Below are 19,977 nucleotides of genomic sequence, written 5' to 3' on the forward strand. Positions count from 1 at the left end.
AAATTTTCTTACTTACACCTTTTTCCCTTTCTTTTACTATAAGCAACCTTTTTTGAATCTTTCCATTAAAAAAATGAAGTAATGCCTCTGTGTGTATTATATACTTCCCCGTTATTAGATGAACGGTAACATATAGCACATGTATTTCTTCACGTTTTTTTTGCTTTCACTTAATATATCTGGGAGCTGACTGTGTAGTAGTAGTAGTAGTAGTAGAAGAAAGGTACTACTCCTTCTTATTTACAGGTATATATATATATATATATATAATCTTTTCATGTTTTAGCCAGTGTCTTTGGTGTAGATTTCTAGAAGTGGGATGGTTGAACTGAAAGGCAAATGCATATGTAATTTTGCTAGCTGTTACCTGATTCCCTTTCTAGTGGGTGTGCCTTTTGCATTCTCACCAGCAGTATACGAGAGTGCCTCTTCCCCAGCCTCACCAACAGAGTATGTTGTCACATGTTGAAATGTTTTCCTCTTCCATTTAAAAGATATTTATTTTTTTTTTAATTTTAATTTTTTTAAAAATAAATTTATTTATTTCATTTTATTTATTTTTGGCTGCATTGGGTCTTTGTTGCTGTCACGGCTTTCTCTAGTCGCGGTGAGCGGGGGCTACTCTTAGTTGCGGTGCACGGGCTTCTCGTTGCGGTGGCTTCTCCTGTTGTAGAGCATGGGCTCCAGGCGCACAGGCTTCAGTAGTGGCTCGCGGGCTCTAGAGCGCAGGCTGAGTCGTTGTGGCGCACGGGCTTAGCTGCTCCGCGGCATGTGGGATCTTCCCGAACCAGGGCTCGAACCTGTGTCCTCTGCATTGGCAGGCAGATTCTTAACCACTGCACCACCAGGGAAGCCCCTAAAAGATTTTTAGAAGAAAACTCTTCTCCCCCCTCCATTTTTCACCCTTTTTCCCAGAGATAAACACCTGTAGCACTTTACTTGTGAATCCTAGAAAAATTTGTGTGCATTAGTATGTTTTTACTTAAAAATTCAAACACCATGGGATCTTTTTTTTTTTTTTTTTCTCTCCAGTCTTTATTGAATTTGTTACAGTACTGCTTCTGTTTTATGTTTTGGTTTTTTGTTCTCAAGGCATGTGGGATCTTAGCTCCCCCACCAGGGATCGAACCCTCACCCCCTACATTGGAAGGCGAAGTCTTTTTTTCATTTTACTTACTTAATTTATTTGGTGGCGCTGGGTCTTAGTTGCGGCAGGCAGGCTCCTTAGTTGAGGCAGACGGGCTCCTTGGTTGCGGCATGTGAACTCTTTAAGTTGCGACATGCATGTGGGATCTAGTTCCCCGACGAGGGATTGAACCTGGGCCCCCTGCATTGGGAGCGTGGAGTCTTACCACAGCGCCACCAGGGAAGTCCCTGGAAGGCAAAGTCTTAACCACTGGACCGCCAGGGAAGTCCCCCAATGGGATCTTAAACTCACTGACTTACACCTGCTTTTTTGTGACTCTTACCACCTCAGCACATTTGAAGCTGATTTTTAAGCCTGAATGGTGTTCCATTGAATGGATGTGCCATAATTGGTTTAAATTGCTTATGTGGTGGCAAGCATAGGTAGTTTCCAGTTTTTTCCTTTTACAGACAGTGTTGCTATGAACAGCCTTGTATCCAGATCTTATACATGTTGTCACCTGTTTGTGCAAGTATTTCTCTGGGGCTGATTCCTGGAAGTACAATGGCAGGGTCAAAGGGCAGGTGTGTTTTTCATGTTGGTACCCTCCTACAAGTTTGAACATCTCACTCGTCCGCTGGTCGTGGAAGATGGTACCAGTTTTCTTATACTCCTGCCAGCACTAAACTTATCCCTGAGCTCATGGGGCTCAGTCATCCACCAGCTTCCAGGATCTCAGTCTGTCCATGTCTTTCCTCTGCATCTTCTCCCTCTTTCTCCCCTGCAGGCCCTAAAGGACAGCAAGGTGGTGGAGATCGTTGATGAAAAAGTCCGCCGGAGGGAGGAGCCAGAGAAATGGCCTCTTCCTGGTCCCCCTATAGTGGATTATTCCCAGACTGATTTCTCCCAGCTTCTCAACTGCCCAGAGTTTGTCCCCCGCCAGCACTATCAGAAGGAGACAGGTAGGTACCCTGCTGGCATGTGGATGCCTCCCTGTTGCCCGTGTCCTCTGGCCATCAGGAGGAGGGCTGGAGGGATGAGGATCTCCCCTTTCCACCCTTTAGAGTCGGCGCCTGGCTCTCCCCGTGCTGTCACCCCAGTGCCAACTAAAACAGAGGAGGTCAGCAACCTAAAGACCCTGCCCAAGGGCCTGTCTGCCAGCCTCCCTGACCTGGATTCTGAGAACTGGATTGAAGTGAAGAAAAGGCCTCGGCCCTCCCCAGCACGACCCAAGGTGGGTGAGGCCTGCCACCCACCCTAGGTTCTAGGGGCCTGGCCTGGAGTGTGGGGAGGGGTGTTGCAAAGGCGCAGAGCTCTGGGCTTGTAGGGGCTGGCAGCCAAGCTGGGTGGCTCAGGGTTGTAATGCGAGCTGGAGGTCACCAGTGACTGCAGGAAGGCTGATATGGCCTGTGTCCATTTCCAGTGGCGATCACCCCTCAGGGCAACCTTAGCTCCGTGAGATCCTGAATGGCGTTTTTCACAGGAGGAGATCATGCAGCCTCTGGCAGCAGTGTCTCATTAAGTATTAAGTGTTTCTTAATACTTGCCTGTTCTTTTTGTTTTTGGCCACTCCATGTGGCATGCGGGATCTTAGTACCCCGACCAGGGATCGAACACATGCTCCCTGCAGTGGCAAAGTGGAGTCTTAACCACTGGGCTGCCAGGGAAGTCCCTTGGCTGTTCTTTTGGCCCCATCTAAATCCCTGGGGCTGCATTTTCAGTGCCTTCCCCCTGAATTTGTCCTCACTGTCCCATATATAAGCCCCTCAGACCTTCTGAAGAGGGGAGGGGGAGGGAGCAGACACACGGTCTGGATAGAGTCTAGACTAGAACACAGGTCTCCTGTCATTGCTGGCTGGTGACCTTGGGAAGCTTCTTTAATATCTCAAGGCTTCATTTTCTCCGTCTTCGGATGGAAGTAAGGAGGGATTAGACTGCTCTAGAAATAGTAAAGCAGTATATGAATAGCTCACATTTAGTCCCTGTTAGAGAAGTGTTTCAATCTCAAACTAAAATTACTGCCCCTTTTCCAGGAGCAGACTTTTGCTCCATTCACCTGCCCATTGCCATCCCTTTTTTGGAGACCTTCTTGGTCTGGGGCTTGTGAGGAGGCCTCAGAGGTGACCTTGGACTTTGGATTTATGGAATTCTGTGCTCCCTTTTCCATTTTGACCACCTCCCTCAACTCCTTCGTCCTCCCTTCCTGTTTATATCCCAACTTCCCAGTCTGTTCTGGCTGCGGTCTTCCAGAAAGTGTCAGAGGTTAGGCTGGAGTCATGAGGAGAGGGTAGTAAGTGCACAAGGACCTGACAGAGTTCAGTTCAGTCCTGCAGACTGCAAAGGCTTTGGAAAGGTGGAGCCACGCTTAGCCCGCATTCCAGAATTAGAGCCCCTACTCCCACCTGACCTATCGTGAACCTTCCAAAAGAGAATAGGGTTAGAGTTTATACAGAAAGCTCTTTGCACAGCAGGGAATTGACGTTTAGATATATACTATGGGGTAGACAAATGCTTTACCTCCAAAATTTCAGGTAAATTCAGCCTATCAACACTCTGAAATACTTTGTTTTGGCTGAAAGCAGTCTTGTTTTCTCTTGCCTTTGGGACATGCTGTGTTTTTTGCCTCTCACCATCTTTGTCCCTGCCTTCATCTGGCTTACTTACGTGCGTCCTTTCATAGTCACTTCTTCTGGGAAGCCTTCCCTGACTGTCCCCACTCCCACCCCCAATTGGTTAAGTGCTACTCCCTATGTACTCCCACAAGACCTATTTATAGTCCTTACCGTAACACACTGCAGTTGGTTGGTTGGTTGACTTTTTGTCCCACTAAACTGAGAACTCCGTAAATTCAAGGACCTGGTCTTGTTCATTATTCTGCTTTTAGGGTCTTCATACAGGGCCTGGTACCAGTGGGTACTTGCCCATTTATCAAGTAGTTGAACATGTGCTGTTGCTAGATCCCTGTCTAAGTACTGGGGATATAATGGAAGGCAAGGCAGCGGTGGTTCTTGCCTGATGAAGCTTCCAGTTTATTGGGAGGTGTTGGGGATGGACAAATGGATGAATCAGCCTATTGAACTTGTACCCTCTCTCAGGCCAGGTGCTGTGGAGGATACATATTTAGGTAAATGAGAGTGCAGTTCCTACATGCAGGGAACTCGTTATCTCAGTGTTTATGAATGACTGTGATGTGAGCTGTGAGCGGAGAAACCTGGACTCGTATGGGACATCCTTTTTCCATGAGGCTGACTCTGAGGCTGACAGCTGTGACTTGCTGGCATTATCAGGGCCGCAGTTGTAACAGTCCCATGTGGAGGGGTCAGGGCTTCTCCCAGGGGACAGCGACAGAGCCTGGTATAAGGTGATTCCCTGGTGATTCCCTTTCTCCTCGGTCTGCCCCCATGTTAGAAGTCAGAGGAGCCCAGGTTCCTCCACCCGACCACTCTGCCTCAGCAGCTGCCCTCTCAGCAGCTGACGTCCAAGGATCAAGACGAGCAAGAGGAACTGGATTTCCTGTTTGACGAGGAAATGGAGCAGATGGATGGGCGGAAGAACACCTTTACCGCCTGGTCTGATGAGGACTCTGACTATGAGATTGATGACCGGGATGTCAACAAGATCCTCATTGTCACCCAGACACCACCTTACATGCGCCGGCACCCGGGGGGGGACCGCACAGGCAACCACACCTCGCGTGCCAAGATGAGCGCTGAGCTGGCCAAGGTCATTAACGACGGGCTCTTCTACTACGAGCAGGACCTGTGGACTGAGAAGTTTGAACCTGAGTATTCCCAGATCAAGGTGAGTCTTGGGTGTAGCAGTGGTGGTGGGGCCTGGGGTGCCTGTAGCGTGTGGAAGAGGAAGGCTGACGAGCCCTGTGACCTTGGGCACAGAGCCTCAGCATCCTCATCTAACAGAAGGGGGTGCTGCTCGACGTGAACACTGTAGACTGTGCCAGTGTAAGAGGTGGTTATTCTGCTTCTTGAGCATCCATGGTTAATGTCTTAAGTTGGCTAGACACTTGTGTGAGGAATGGAATAAGGATTGGATTGTCATTTCTGTTCTTAAATATTTAGGCATATATAAAAGTTTAAAAGCCTTTTGAGGAACTTGCTTTGAGTGTGAAATATGGAGGAAAGATAGGTCTTTTAAAAAATCACTGCTACCTGGAAACAGTCAAAACTGGTGTAGTAGGTGTTTACAGAGTGGGTATGTGTGGTGGTCGGTTGGCCTTTGGTGAGCCTCTGTTGTGAGTAGTAGTGTGTTTGGTGGAGATGAGGAGAGAATTGCAGGAAGAGAATCGGGGTGGGGGAGTCGACAGCACGTTCCTGGGGAGCCGGAGTCCTGACCTCAGTGCTGCTGCAGAGAGGGCTGGGCACGGGCTCCCCCGTTCTGGGTCAGCACACTCACGCCTGGGTGCCTGGGGTTGAGGCAGTCATGGGGCAGCTGAGAGCCTGGGGACCAGAACTCCCTGTATGTGGTCGCGGGAGCTGCTCTCTTCAGCTTCCTGCATGTCTTGATCCCTAAACAGGCTAGGGCAGTCTTCTTACCAGCATCTCCCCCTACCCCCCCGACCCCCACCCCCCATCTCATATCCTCTGCAGCAAGAAGTCGAGAACTTCAAGAAAGTCAACATGATCAGTCGGGAGCAGTTTGACACACTAACCCCTGAGCCCCCTGTGGATCCCAACCAAGAGGTCCCTCCTGGACCCCCTCGCTTCCAGCAAGGTGAGAGGTGACACCTGCGACCCTGGCCTGGGTGGGAGGGTCTGGAGCCGTCCGATGGGGCCCTACAGGGACAGGCATTCACAGGCCTACCTCTGCTTACCGTCCCCGCTCTGCCTCTGCAGTTCCCACTGACGCCCTGGCCAACAAGCTGTTCGGTGCCCCCGAGCCCTCCACCATTGCCCGCTCTCTACCAACCACTGTCCCAGAGTCGCCAAACTATCGCAACGCCAGGACCCCTCGCACTCCCCGGACACCGCAGCTCAAAGACTCAAGCCAGACGTCACGGTTTTATCCAGTGGTGAAGGAAGGTCGGACGCTAGATGCTAAGGTGAGGCGTTCCTGCTGAGCTGCTAAGAGTCTTGGGCTCACTGCACTGCCTTCCAGGGCTCTGCTTCTCTCTCTTGCCTTGAGCCAAGCAAGTGCCACGTCCCCCACCTGCTCCATATTCTTAGGCTGGTGGGCCCACCAGGATTGAGTGACACATCTGCAAGATGGACTGGGCGTGGGAGTGGTGGCCGCATGTAGCCATGGTAAGGCCTAAGGAGGACTGACCAGGTGTGGGTCCTTGAGCAGATCATGTCACCAGCAAGCCTCGATCTCCTCACCTGTGACGTAGGCGTGTCAGCTCCTAGCTTACAGCTGTGGACATCGTGTGAAAATAGACATGAAAATGCTTTATAAATTGTGAGATAACTCACACCTAGGAGGGAATCTTAGTCCTACAAATGCTTGATGCTCCTCAGAGTTGGATGAGTACAATTAGTAACAAGTCCCGGACTGACCTTTGCAGATGCCTCGGAAAAGGAAGACCAGACACAGCTCGAACCCACCCTTGGAGAGTCACGTGGGCTGGGTGATGGATTCCCGCGAGCACAGGCCCCGGACTGCTTCCATCAGGTATGGGACAGTGGGGAGGGGAGGTCAGGCTGAGTGCAGGGCAGGCAGCAGAGCCATAACATTGATGGGACCAAGCAGAGAGAACCTCTTCGGTCTGCAAATTAAAGCAAATTTAAGGGAGGGGCCCTCATCCAAATCCAAAAAAACAGGAGTAGTCTAGAGAGCTTAATCCAGATCCCAGGAAGAGGAAGGCTGCCTTCTGAGGTGTGGCGGCCACGTGGCATTCTCTCAAGAGGATAGCTCAGTTGATTTCAAAAGTGGGTGTCTGCTGCCTCCCTCAAGATAGCTAGGGAGTTGAATAAAGATACAGATTCCTGGACCCCACCCTAGATCTCCTGACTGAGCTTCAGGGAGTGGGGCCCAGATTCCTTTTTTCTTTTCCTCAGGAAAACTACCCCAGTGTTCTCAGTTCCAAAGCAAGATTTGGGAGCCACTGACCTATGCGGTCTATTCCCTGCGAAGATAGGCATGGTTTTAAGAAAAATATGTTTGGGTTAACCCATTACAGCTCATTAAGGAAAGTTAAATGTTAACACGGGATAAGTAAATGGCTAAAAGCTCAGGTTTGGGCATTGTACAGATCTGGGAAGTTAAATATTAGCTCTGTGACCCAGGGCAAGACTCCCAGTCTCTGTGAGCCCCAGTGACCTCTTTGTTAAAAAAGCATCCAAAGGTTGATACAAAGAGTGAGACCCATGGCTATAATAAGTTACGGGCCTAGCACAGTACCTGGGCCTCTTTGTTTGTTGCACCGTGAGAGGCTGGATCTTCGCTGCTGGAAGAGACCAGAGAGGCCCCTCCTATTTGATGGCTGGCAGCTCTGAGGAACCCGGTGACACTCTCTGTTTCATGGTCTCTATAGCTCCAGCCCCTCAGAAGGCACGCCTGCGGTTGGCAGCTATGGCTGTACCCCTCAATCGCTGCCCAAGTTCCAGCATCCTTCCCACGAGCTGCTCAAGGAAAACGGCTTCACACAACACGTCTACCACAAGTATCGTAGGCGCTGCCTTAACGGTAAGAAGCACAGAGGGAGAGGGCTGAGCTTCCTGGACCACTACTTAGATCCGGTGTAAGGGCTGGTGGAGCAGGTGACTATTTTCTCTAACCTCAGAGCAAGAAGTGACATGACATAATAGCCAGGTAGTTTTGGAATACAGGAGGCAAAAAGAATCTGGTGCTTAGAACATTCCTGTTCCTTGATCTTTCTCTATTTATATAAAAAATATCAGGAATTTTCCTGTGTCTGGCAAGACCACCAGTGTCACAAAAGGGTGTGCATGAGACAGCATATATTCTCTAGAACAGTGACGGCCTGTGGACCAAATCCAGCCAGCAGCCTATCTTTGTATGGCCCTGGAGCTGAGAACAGTTTTTTACATTTTTGAGTGCTTGTGGGGTGGGGAGGTAGAGAATTTATGACAGAGACCATATGTGACCTGCAAAGCCTAAAATACTTACTCTCCAGCCTCTCACAGAAAAAGAGATGGCTGACCCCTGCTCTAGATGAGACTGCAAGGAGAGATCCTCTCTAGACGCTCTCACACGTTACCTTTTATCACAGAGGAGATAGCTTTTAACTGTAGGTTTCTGTCAGGTTGTTTCTAAAGATGCTCAGAGTCGATCTTAATGCTCACTTAGAGTTATTAAGTCACTCAACCCCCTTTTATTCAGCAAAACAAGGCTGCTAAATGCTTGGTTCATCTACCTTACTTCCCTCTTCATGTGTGCGTGTGTGTGTGTCAGTGTCTGTGTGTAATTTATGGAGATAACAATTTACATACCATACAGTTCATCCATTTAAAGTGTACAGTGCAGTCAGTGGCTTTTAGTATATTTAGGAGTTGTGCATCCATCACTAGAATCCATTTTAGAACATTTTCATTACCTTAGAAGTAAACCCTGTGCCCCTTACTAGTCACTCCCCATCCCCCCACCTCCCCAACTCCTCCCAGGCCTATGCAACCACCACTCTGCTCTGCTCTCTGTCTTTATGGATTTGCCTGTTCTGGACTTTTCATATACCTGGAATCATACAATATGTAGTCCTTTGTAACTGGCTTCTTTCCCTTAGCATAATAATTTCAAGGTTCATTATATGTTGTATCATGTATCAGTACTTCATTCCTTTTTAGTATCAAACAACATTCCACTGTGGATATACCACATTTTGTTTATCCATTCATCAATCAATGGACATTTTGGGTTTCTGCTTTTTGTCTATCATGAGTAATGCTGCTTTGAACATTCCTGTACACGTTTTTGTGTGGACATAGGTTTTCATTTATCTTGAGTGGAAGAGGTGGGATTCCTGGGTCATACCATAGTGTAACTCTGTGTAACATTTTGAGGAACTGCAAGACTGATTTCCAAAGTGGCAGCACTATTTTATATTCTTAACAGCAGTGTGTGAGGGTTCTGATTTTTCCACATCCTCCCAAAACTTGTTATAGTCTATCTTTTTGAGTATAGCCATCCTAGTGGGTATGCGGTGATATCTTTTTATGGTTTTGATTTGATTTGATTTGATACGGTTTTGATAGCTAACAGTGTTGAGCATTTTTTCATGTGCTTATTGGCCATTTGTAAGAAATGTCTTCTTTGGAGAAATGTCTATTCAGATCCTTTGTCTACTTTTTAACTGGATTGTTTGTCTTTATTATTAAGTTGTAATGATTCTTTATATATTCTAAGTACAAGCCCCTTATCAGGTAACATAATTTGCGAATAGTTTTTCCCATTCTGTGGGTTGTCTTTTCACCTTGTTGATCATGTCCTTTTAAGAGCAAAGGTTCTTAATTTTTAGACTTTTTTTTTTTAATATTTATTTATTTATTTTTGGCTGTTTTGGGTCTTCATTTCTGTGCGAGGGCTTTCTCTAGTTGCGGCGAGCGGGGGCCTTTCACTGTCGCGGCCTCTCTTGTTGCGGAGCACAGGCTCCAGACGCGCAGGCTCAGTAGTTGTGGCTCACGGGCCTAGTTGCTCCGCGGCATGTGGGATCTTCCCAGAACAGGGCTCGAACCCGTGTCCCCTGCATTGGCAGGCAGATTCTCAACCACTGCGCCACCAGGGAAGCCCTACATATATTTTTTAATGGTACCATTTTTACTCATTAGTATTGTAGGACTGCTGAAATAATCGGTACTGATGATATAGTGAAGAATATAATTTGTTGCAGTGCACAAATTATTTGTTCATGCTTTTCCTTGTTATAACTACACTGAGAGCAGTTAACGTTTGAGGTGGAGAGCTAGACCAGGATGACCTGGTTCAGAAGCTGACGCCACCTACTTCCTTGGGTGCTCAGGCCCAGTGCCCAGCAGCAGAGCCTGACGCAGGGCAGTTAGTCCTCAATAAACACTTCCCCAAAGACTTAAGGGGGCAGGTGATGAGGAAGGGAATTGGGAGGAGAAAAGACTGATGTCTTTGAGCCCCAGGATCATTTGTCCCCTGAAGCACAGGCAGCCTGACTCCAAAACACATCTTTCCTCCTTCCTCCCCAATCAGAGCGGAAACGCTTGGGCATTGGCCAGTCTCAGGAGATGAACACTCTCTTCCGCTTCTGGTCCTTCTTCCTCCGAGATCACTTCAACAAAAAGATGTATGAGGAGTTCAAGCAGCTGGCTCTGGAGGATGCCAAAGAAGGCTACAGGTGAGTGGGATTGAGGTGAAGGCTCTGGCTGGGGCTTGGGGGCGTGGTGAAGGTTGTCTGTTGGGTCTACTTCCAGAACTGTAATTGGAAATCTATTGTGTATATATTTCATGTACTTTGTAAAAAAATTATTAGTTTGAGTAATGAGTAATATTACTCATAATGAGTAATATATTCAAAATTCAAAGAAGTCGGAAGGTTATATAGCGAGTGAGGAGTCTCCTTATCCTAGTTTTACAACCGTCTAGTTCCTTTCCCCACAGGCAGCCAGTATTGTTAGACTCTTGTGAGTCCTTTCTAAAAATACTTTGCTTATGTAAGCAAGAACAGACCTATGTAGTCTCCCCACACACCCCTTTTGTTTACACAAGAGATGGCCTCTATTAGATATTATTTTGCACCTTGCTTTTTTACTTAAGGCTGTATTTTAGAGATCATTCTGTATCCATATATTAATGGCTTTCTTGTTCTTTTTTATAACTTGTATGGTCTTACAGTGTATAGATGTACCATAACTTATTTAACTAGTCTCCTATTAATAGATACTTCGGTTGCTTTCAACATTTTGCTATTCAAAAAAAAAACCAAAAAACTTTGAAGGGACACTTTTTTTCCCAAGTAAAATGTTTTCTCTGTAAGCAGTTTGAAAAGGACAGAAATGTTTAAAGAAGCAGGGGGAAAATGTCCTTTAGTCCAGAGACAACCAGTGTTAATGTTCTGCCATATTATATATATTTAGGTCATGCAAGGAATGCCTTTTTATGTCTTATTTATCATTTATAAGTATGAGCATTTTTCCATGTTGTTAAAATACTTAACCTTTTTGCCTTCTTACAGAAGTTGTTACATGAGACAAGATCATTTGAAAATCCCAATTCCCAATTCCCAAAGATAACCAGTGTCAATATATTTAATATATGTAGTCTGTGCCCTTCCAGACTTTGTGTGCATGTGTAGATATAAATTTTATATATTTATTTACAACAGTGGGTTCATTCTACATATAACAGTTTGAAACGTGTCTTTTCTACTTTATAATATATTGTAAACATCTCTCAGTATCCATGAGTGTATATTTACATTATAATTTTTAATAGATTATATTATTCTGTTGTACAAAGTTACCATGATTTTTCTTAATCGCTTCTCTAAGACATTTAAATTTTTCAAAATAATGCTGCTATGAACAGTTTTGTACATCTATACAATCTAAGTCTACATTTTTGGTCATTTCCCTGGTATATGTTCCTAGAATTGAAATTTCTGAGGTAAATGAAGAAACCTACTAATTGGCATGGTCAAATGGCTTTGCAGAGAGTTCATGCCAGTGATTGACAAACTTTGCATAAGGGACAGACAACAAATATCTTGGGCTTTGTGGGACATAAAGTCTCTGTTGCAACTACTCTGCTCTTGTAGCAGAAAGCAACCAGTGATACTTCATAGGCAAATGGGTGTGGGCAGGATGCTGTCGTTCATTCGGCCTCAGTTTGCTGATCCTTGGCAAACATTTAATGCTGGACTCATTTAGACTAGCATTAAATGTTAGCCTTCTCAAAGTATGCTTACCATTTTCTCAATAATCCATGTGTTTAAACTGTTTCATAGTTCATCGATCATCCAGGTGCATTTCCTGTTTTACAGATAAAGAAACTGTCCCAATTTCACTGGCTTGTGTTCTTCTACAGATATGGTTTGGAGTGCCTTTTTCGATACTACAGTTATGGCCTGGAAAAGAAGTTCCGGCTGGACATATTTAAGGACTTTCAGGAGGAAACCGTGAAGGACTATGAAGCTGGTAAGAGTCAAGAGTTGGGGCTCTGCGAGCCCTGGTCATCTCAGTCTTCTCTTCTCAGGCCCTAGCTCTGCCTGGGCTTGTCTGTATCATGTCATACCTCCCTCTCCTGAGCCTCTCTATTCTCAACTTCTTAGCAGCCAAGTCTCTCTCTACCTCTTTCTCCTCTTTCCCTGCAGGTCAGCTGTATGGGCTGGAGAAGTTCTGGGCCTTCTTGAAATATTCCAAAGCCAAAAATTTGGACATTGACCCCAAACTTCAAGAATACCTCGGCAAATTCCGACGTCTTGAAGACTTCCGAGTGGATGTGAGTGGATGTCTCTCGTCTTTCCCACCCTGATTGTCCTAGAAAGAAAACTGGACCAGACATCAGGATACCTGGATTTTGATCCCAGCTGTGCCACTAGCTCAGGGACCCTTCCTGCCCCCATTTGGGCCTTAGTTTCTTTGTTAAACAGGGTGTGAGAAGTTGGGCAGTGAAGGCTAATTGGAGGGTGTATGGTTGCTCCTTCCTCCCTTTCCCATGGTGGATGTGGCTAAACCGTTGTAATGCTCTTTCCCTGTTATCTCTAACCCTCCTTGCTGCTGTGCCCTAGTTAGAGGTGATCAGGATGAGTACCCAAGGTAAATGTCTTTCTGGGAGAGGTCAGTTCTAACCCCAGAAGTTTATAAAATATGTCCGATTCTTCCCTGCTCCACCCACTTCATCTTCTTGGAGCAGTGACTCAACAGTGACATCCAGTGGTGGGTCAAAGTTATTACTACTGGTTCCTCTTCTGTGCTAGGTGCTTCAGGGACTCCGGAGATAAGTAAAACTTTTTCCTTCAGAGAGTTTATAATGTAATAGGGATATGCCAGTCATCTTATTCCCTTGCAACCTTTTAGCAAAAGGGCAAATAGAAGTAAATAATAGTCCTCACATTTATTTAAAAATTGACACTGGTTGTGCTGGGCACTTACACTGACCTCATTTAACCTTTATAATATGAAGCAAGCAGGGTTACTGTTATCACTATAGCAGTGGGTGAACTGGAGCCCATGGCTAGCCAGTGAGATAGTGGCAGCGCTGCTCAGGTGTCCTGACAAAAAGATGAGTCCATTGTCTTCCATCCTTAAGGTCTTCCTCCTTTCTGGGCCTGGAGCGGGGAGTACATGTGCAGAGAATGGGGAGACCTGTTGGGAGCAGAGCAAAAGGGCTCCACCCTTGGCACCCAGAAAGGGAAGGAAGTGTCCTCGGGGTTACAGGACCTTTGGCAGTGGTGAGGCTAGACTGGGTCCCGGTCTGACTCTTGAGATCAGTGTCCTTTTTAGGGCCTTGGGGGGCGTGAGGCAGTCCCCAGGAGCACCTGGGCCTTCTGAGCAGAGGCATTGCAGCATACTGCGTGCCACGTTCCATGTACCATCTCCTGAGCAGTGACCTCTTCTCAGAAGGGGAGCAGAAACTTGTGTGGATAAAGGCCTGGGCTTCAGAGGTAGATGGGCCTGGTCCAGATTTTGTCTTTACCAGTTAAAAGCTCTGGGACCCTTGGCAAATTAGTTTTCTATGCTTCGCTGTCCTCGTCTGTGAAATCAGATGGTCATGTCTACATCAAAGGGTGGTGTAGACCACAGGAGTGAATGTGCATAAACCAGCACAAGGCTTGGCCTCTTGGCATGGAGATGTGCTTAATAAAACGGGTGACGAGTTTTTAGGGTTATGAACCTCTTCATCATCTACATCTGGGAGGTAGGAAGTTAGGGGGTCTCTAGACGGCTCTGGCAAGGAAGGGGGTGTGGGTAGTGCTGCCTCATCACCTCTGACTCCCTCCTCTGTTGCAGCCCCCCATGGGTGAGGAGGGCAACCACAAGCGACACCCAGTGGCAGCAGGAGGTGGCAGCGGCGAGGGCAGGAGGCGGTGCCCCTCCCAGTCTTCCGGCAGGCCCTCCGCCGTGGTCAGCCAACCCCCCACACCAGCTACTGGCCAGCCCATCCGAGAAGACGCTAAATGGACAAGCCAGCATTCGGACACACAGACTTTGGGAAAGTGAAAAACCCTTCAGCCCTGGGGTTTTGTGGGGAGAAGGGATGGAAGGGGTAGGTGAGAGTCTGTGGGGGTGCCCAGTCCCAGGAGAGGGGACAGAGAAGGGACAGGCCTGTAGTCATTAGGATGGGCCTTCGTGCTGAGTAGCAGTGTGTACACCATTTGGGCTCTCAGAGGCGCCCCTGGGCAGGAGCCTCCACACACCCCCTCCCTCTTCTCTCTCCATGGCTCTTCTTCACATCCTAGCTTCTTCTGAGGGGTGGGGGGGGGGAGGGTAAGGGGGGAAATTTTTTTTTTATATATATATATATATATATATATATATCAAGTTTTAAATTATTGATAGTTCGTCTGGATTACCAAAATCACTCTGCAGCCCTGCCCGCGGCTGGTAGGCCGCAACCCTGGTCCCCATCCACAGCTGCCTCCTGCTCCCCCTCCAGCCAACTATGCAGCCCACAGAAAGGCCCTGTGGGCCCCATTGCCCAGCACTGTTTCACAGAAGGCTCTGGCAGCGTCCCTGGGCCCCATGAGCACCAGCCCCTTGATCATCTGGGGCTTGCCATCACCTTGTTCTCTCCCTGCTCTCCCTACCACGCCCTCCTGCCATCTTCCGGGAGAAGGAAACCAAAGGATCTAGAAGTGGGGGTGGGGAAGGTTTCGGCCTCTCTCCACTCCCCTCCCCCCATGCCCCTTACTCCCCAGCCCAGAGAGACGCTGCTCATACCAGAAGAGACTATTGAAAGATGATTTATTTTATTTTTCTCTGACCTTTCCATCCTTGGGAAAATGGAAAAGAAAAAAAGAAAAAAAAAAAAGACAAAATCGACCGTAAAAGACCAAAAAAAACCATCAGAAAACCCCCACCTAATCCACAGAAAGTGATGTCTTTCCCCTACCCTTGGAATTTTCTTGTTTTGTTCTTGGAAATAGTATTTTTTTAAAAGTTGCCTTATTGTGGAGTGGGAATCTGAAATACCCAAATGCCTGTTTTCCTCGGTGGAGTCAACTCGAAGAGCTCCCACCTTCTCTGGATGTGCCTGGGCTGGATTGACTAGAATCTGTCTCTGGATTGAGTTGCATGTACAGTGCCTCCTGCCTGTAGGCAAGAGAGTTGGGGGCGGCTCAGATCGGAGCCGTGCCCAAAATATCTCCGCTGTTGCATCATTTGAAGCTGACGTCCCGTGTCTGTACACTGCTGCCACTGTCGTGTCCTTGCCCTGCTTGCTGTTGCCTCACGCCAGGGCCCGTCCTGCCGTGACACTCGTCATCCTACCCTTGGAACGCCAAGGCCAATTTTGCTTCAGACTGTTGGAGGACAGCATTGGCCTGGGTCTGGGACACACTTGTGCTCAGCTTGACTGCCTCCCCCACCACAGAGGGGAAAGGTGAACACTTGGCAGCTGAGGCTTGGAAACTTTTCTTGCGTTCCCTTGATAGATCTCTGAGACCTCAAGGAGGCTTTGTCTCTTAAAAGGTGGAGAGAGATGCCATTCTCCTCCCTTGGGCCGGGTGGGTATCCCCATCTTGCGTCCCCCCTCTGCAAGCCATCTCTGCCCACCCTCCAGTTGACCCCGCCTGGGAACGAGAGATTGAGGAGGCTTTGAGGGTGGGGGGGATCCTGCCAGTTGGAGAAGCCCTGTGGCAGGAAGGTATATGTGGACATAGAGTATACCTGACTTCTCCAGCCACTGACTGCTTGACTTGGGCTGTGAATGACAGTGGAATGGCTGGAGTCTCCTGGCATCCAGAGCTCGGGAGGGTGACCCAGAACTGACCCTCACCAACGGGGCTGCGTGTGGGTGTGACAGCACGCTCACCACGGTGGTGGTGGTCATGTGCTCACGCCTCTTGGCCCTTTTCAACTGCTTCCTCTGTCGGGCCCTAAAGTTGGGAGTCGGAGACAGTATCTCAGGCTGGCTAGGGCTTGCCCTCTGTCTTGGGCACCTCATTGCTTTGGCCGGTGCCCTCCCCCATCTCTGCCCTCCCAGCAGTTAGTATGGGGAAGCCCACCTTAGTTCCTGTGAGCCGGTTGTCTCGAAAGCCAAGGATGAGTGTCTGGTCTCTGCTCTGACAGTGGGGTTTGAGGCCCCCCCTGCCCAATCTGGTGCCCGCCCCCCAATGTGCCAGACACCGGACGCCCTCCTCCTTCCCTTCATTGCCTCTTTCTTTCCTTTGGGTTGCTCGGCCCTGTACTGTATCCAGCACCACAGAAACCTCAGTGTTTGTCCTCTGCTGGGTTTGGGGGCACAAGGAAGCCTTGGGAGTGTGGGGAAAAGCTGTTCTTATCTAGAGTTTACTCCCAGGCCAGGGGGCTGCCATCCTCTCCCTGATCCTCCCCACAGACACCCCACAAAGAGGAAGCCCCTTTTGAGTGGGGAGGTGAGGACGTCATCTCAACACACAGGCTGGGGTTGGGGGGGCTTTTTTTCTTCCTTTTTTTCTTTCTTTCTTTTTTTTTTTTTTTTGTAACATGTTCAGAGTTAATGTTGCAAAGAGTAGTTTACATCTTCACTTTCTGAAGACACTTGAATTTAGGACCGATGTATCTGTGACAAGCACCATCCTCCATGGGGATCCAAGATCGGAGACACAAAGCAACAGCCTGCCCAAATCCTTCTGTTCATCCTGTACCCTTCCAAGATTGGTCCATGCCAACACAACCTTTGGGCATCAAACATCAGAAGGTCTGTGTACCTCGGCCCTGCTAAGGGGCAGGTTTCTCTCGTGCTCTCCTGAATCCGGGAGAAAAGGCACTACCAGTAGAGAGGGGCTGCCCGACCCTGCCCCAGCCTGGACCCCTTGGGCTCAGATCCAGGTGCAGAGCCCCCATGTCAAAGTTGTTATGTTTTTGTTTTGTTCTATTGTAGCTCTTTTTTTCCCTTTCCTGATGATTGATTTTAAAAAAGAAAGTTGCTCGGAAAGCCCTGGCAGTGGGGAGGAGGGGCAAGAAGGACGACTAGCTAGGGAGGGTGGGGTGGTTTTTTGCCAAAAGCCTGGGTAGAGCGGTCTGGATCACCTGGTGCCCTCCTGAGCGGGGCCCCAGAGTCTCTCCTGTGTGCACGGGGCCCTGGATGTGCCCCAGCCCCACCCTCTCCTTCAGCCGTGTTGATAGCAGAGGCAGAGAAGATCAGAACGTACAGCCCATTTCTGACTGGAGAGGAAAACTCGTCACCGGCTTTGCGGAGAAGGTTCCACCTTATGCTCATAGTACGTTATCTTTACCATGTGCTAGGATATCACACTTAAAAGGACAAAAAAATGTAAAATACTTGAATGAGCTTGTATTATAACATTAATATTATTGAGAGTATCTGCTTTCCAGGCTGAAGTGATTCATTCATTATTCTAGTCCTGCTTTAGTCGTTTGTAATTTGTGGTAATTATGCTTTTCTTTTTAATACAAAAAAATGTATAAAAATAAAAACTTGAAAAGGCAAAAGCCTGGCTGGTCTCCCATGAGGGGTGCAGCTGCTGGGGGTGTGGGGTGGAGGCTGGCTCGCCTTCCGACCGCAGATCCGGAGGAGCCTGTGCCCGGGGTGTGCACGTGCAGCCTCTGCGGGGCTCTGCCACCGTGCTGTCGGGGCGTCTGCCCAGGGCAGGGGCTCCCGACACAGCTGCTACGGCTGCTAGCGCTTCCAGGTGGTTCCTCGGAGATCTGGAGAGCTTCTGCCAGCCTTGAATTCGTGTCCGCCTTGTGTCTCAAGTGAGATGGGGGAGCTGTAGGCAGTGCCACAGACCAGAGCGACAGCAGTCCAGCAGCTGGAATTCCGGGATGTCACGCACTGGCTGTGGCTTGGCCTGGTGTCGGGGCACAGCCAGGAAGATAGAAGTTGCTGTGACTCCTCACTGGACAGACTTCCCTGTGGGGTATAAAGGAGGGACCAACACTCTGGCCCTACGGAATCCAGGTCGGCCGCCGAGCCCTGAGGATTGACGCCGGGGAAGGAAGGATGAGCGCTCCCACCGGGACTGGCCCCTGAGCCGCTGGTGCCTTTCCCTGGCCCATGAGGCCAGGCACCAGCGGTGAGAACAGTCTGAATGCCGGCCTGGCCTTGGGGTGTCATTACAAAACTGAAAATGAGGCTCGTTTACTCATTCACTGACAGCTATTTGTTTCCTGGGCCTGGCACTTGGGCGTCCCATCAGAAATGGTTTTCCAGACAATTCCACCTTGTGTCAGGTGAACAGGAACTTTAACAGCACCGATGGCCTGCAGGGGCCAAAGGTGAGGCTAGGAGACAGTGGGCAGGGCTTCTGCAGGCCGCTCTGGGGAGAGGAAGACGTTCATTCAACCTTACTTCCACGGCTTGCTGGGAATACTCTGAAAGAAGCCACAGAGTGTTTCCTTGTGCTGCTGTGGCGCCCAGATACCATGTGGTCACGATGCCGGAACGATCACGTAGGGAGAGAAAAACCCAAGTATCCACTGCAGTCAAAGGAGACCGGTTTGTTTTCCGTGCTTTCTCCTTTCACATTCACATTTTCTGCTGCCAGTGTTGAGACCTCGACCTTTCCTTGAGGCTATTTGGTAACCAGTGTCCGGGCCAGGCCCAGCGACCTGCCTAAGAAAAAGGGTGAGAGAACGAGGCCCCTCGTCCCTCTGCGCCCCAGCAGTACCTCCAGGTCTACAGATGTCAAAAGGAGAAAGACCGCCATTCTTCCTCTTTCTCTACGCCCCTCATTCCCGACCCTCGCTCAGTGCACTGAAGAAGGACTGTTTTCCAACTGTTTGTTTATTCGTAGGACAGGTTGTGGGTGCAGGTAAGCAGCTATGGGCACGTCCAGCACGGATGCACCAGGAGCGGTGCTCAAGCGAAGGGCGTGCGGTCCCGGGGAGGGGGCTGGGCCCACCCAGGCCCAAGGAGGACGCCGCCTGCTAAGCGCCTGGTCGGCCTCCTGGGCAGGTCCTCTGGGGAGCTAGGGCCCGTGGCAGGAGGTCGTCCTCTTTGATAGCTCTGCCTGGAGATGTGGCCCTATCAGATGTTAAAGTATTTTATAAAACTACAGCGGGTGGTTTTCTGGACAGAGGAGAACTGAATGTTCAGGAAAATATCAGACTTTGGAAACTATAATGGTGGCCTTGCAAATCAGAGTGACTTCACGTTGATACCGGGAGCCACAGGATTCCTGGCAATGTCAGAAGCAGCTGAGCGAACCCAGCATGGGGACTGCTTCCACCTGGGCAGCTCTGTGGTTTTGTTGTAGACGATAAGGTCTCATTGGAAAAGGCATCACTGCTAAAGTCATCCTGTGAAAATGGTGCTGAAACAACTGGTTCATCATTTGAGGGGGAAATAAGGATTTTACCCTCTGGTGAGCCGTGTGTTTCTTGCCTTAGTGGAGGAAGAGAGTTCTAGCTCCTTTGGTCCTGCTTCAGAGAGCCTAATAAGGGGCCTCCGTTGGGTGTCCCCAAAGGTCAGCAACTCTGACCCTACCCTCTGTGGCTTAAAGGGGGCCCCAGCTGAGCGGGGCCACAGGGTTTGGCCTTTGGTTTCCGCCTGTGGCTGAAGGTATTGGGGTTTGGTCTGCGCCTCTTTTTGGTATCTCAGTTGTAACCCCAGGAAGAGCTCCTGCGATTGGTATTTTCCTTTTCAGAGAGGGGTGATGTCCAATTGCAGTGGGGCAGAGTTGAAGTGGGGTCTTTATCACACTGCGTGTCTGTGCGTGTGCGTGTACGTGCACATGCGTGTGTGTGTTGGGAAGCAGTGGGGACTTGATCCCAGAACCGTTGCCAGGGTGTCCTGGCCCTGGCCTGAGT

General features: G+C 48.9%; 1 protein-coding gene across 3 annotated transcripts in view; it reads left to right on the plus strand.

Moving 5' to 3' along the window:
* LARP1 (La ribonucleoprotein 1, translational regulator) overlaps window positions 1-17,658 on the plus strand; it is a 90,069-nt gene extending 72,411 nt beyond the window's left edge. For all 3 annotated transcript variants that reach the window (XM_059917575.1, XM_059917574.1, XM_059917576.1), the window contains 11 exons: window positions 1,914-2,088; window positions 2,191-2,360; window positions 4,535-4,927; window positions 5,731-5,854; window positions 5,977-6,182; window positions 6,645-6,751; window positions 7,614-7,765; window positions 10,256-10,400; window positions 12,089-12,198; window positions 12,375-12,502; window positions 14,014-17,658. In XM_059917575.1, the coding sequence (XP_059773558.1) occupies window positions 1,914-2,088; window positions 2,191-2,360; window positions 4,535-4,927; window positions 5,731-5,854; window positions 5,977-6,182; window positions 6,645-6,751; window positions 7,614-7,765; window positions 10,256-10,400; window positions 12,089-12,198; window positions 12,375-12,502; window positions 14,014-14,223 (1,920 nt within the window). In that variant the 3' untranslated portion in view covers window positions 14,224-17,658. The remainder of the gene's footprint in view (window positions 1-1,913; window positions 2,089-2,190; window positions 2,361-4,534; window positions 4,928-5,730; window positions 5,855-5,976; window positions 6,183-6,644; window positions 6,752-7,613; window positions 7,766-10,255; window positions 10,401-12,088; window positions 12,199-12,374; window positions 12,503-14,013) is intronic.
* The last annotated feature ends 2,319 nt before the right edge of the window (window positions 17,659-19,977 follow it).

This window comes from Balaenoptera ricei, chromosome 3, assembly GCF_028023285.1.
Source record: "Balaenoptera ricei isolate mBalRic1 chromosome 3, mBalRic1.hap2, whole genome shotgun sequence".
Lineage (NCBI taxonomy): Eukaryota > Metazoa > Chordata > Mammalia > Artiodactyla > Balaenopteridae > Balaenoptera > Balaenoptera ricei.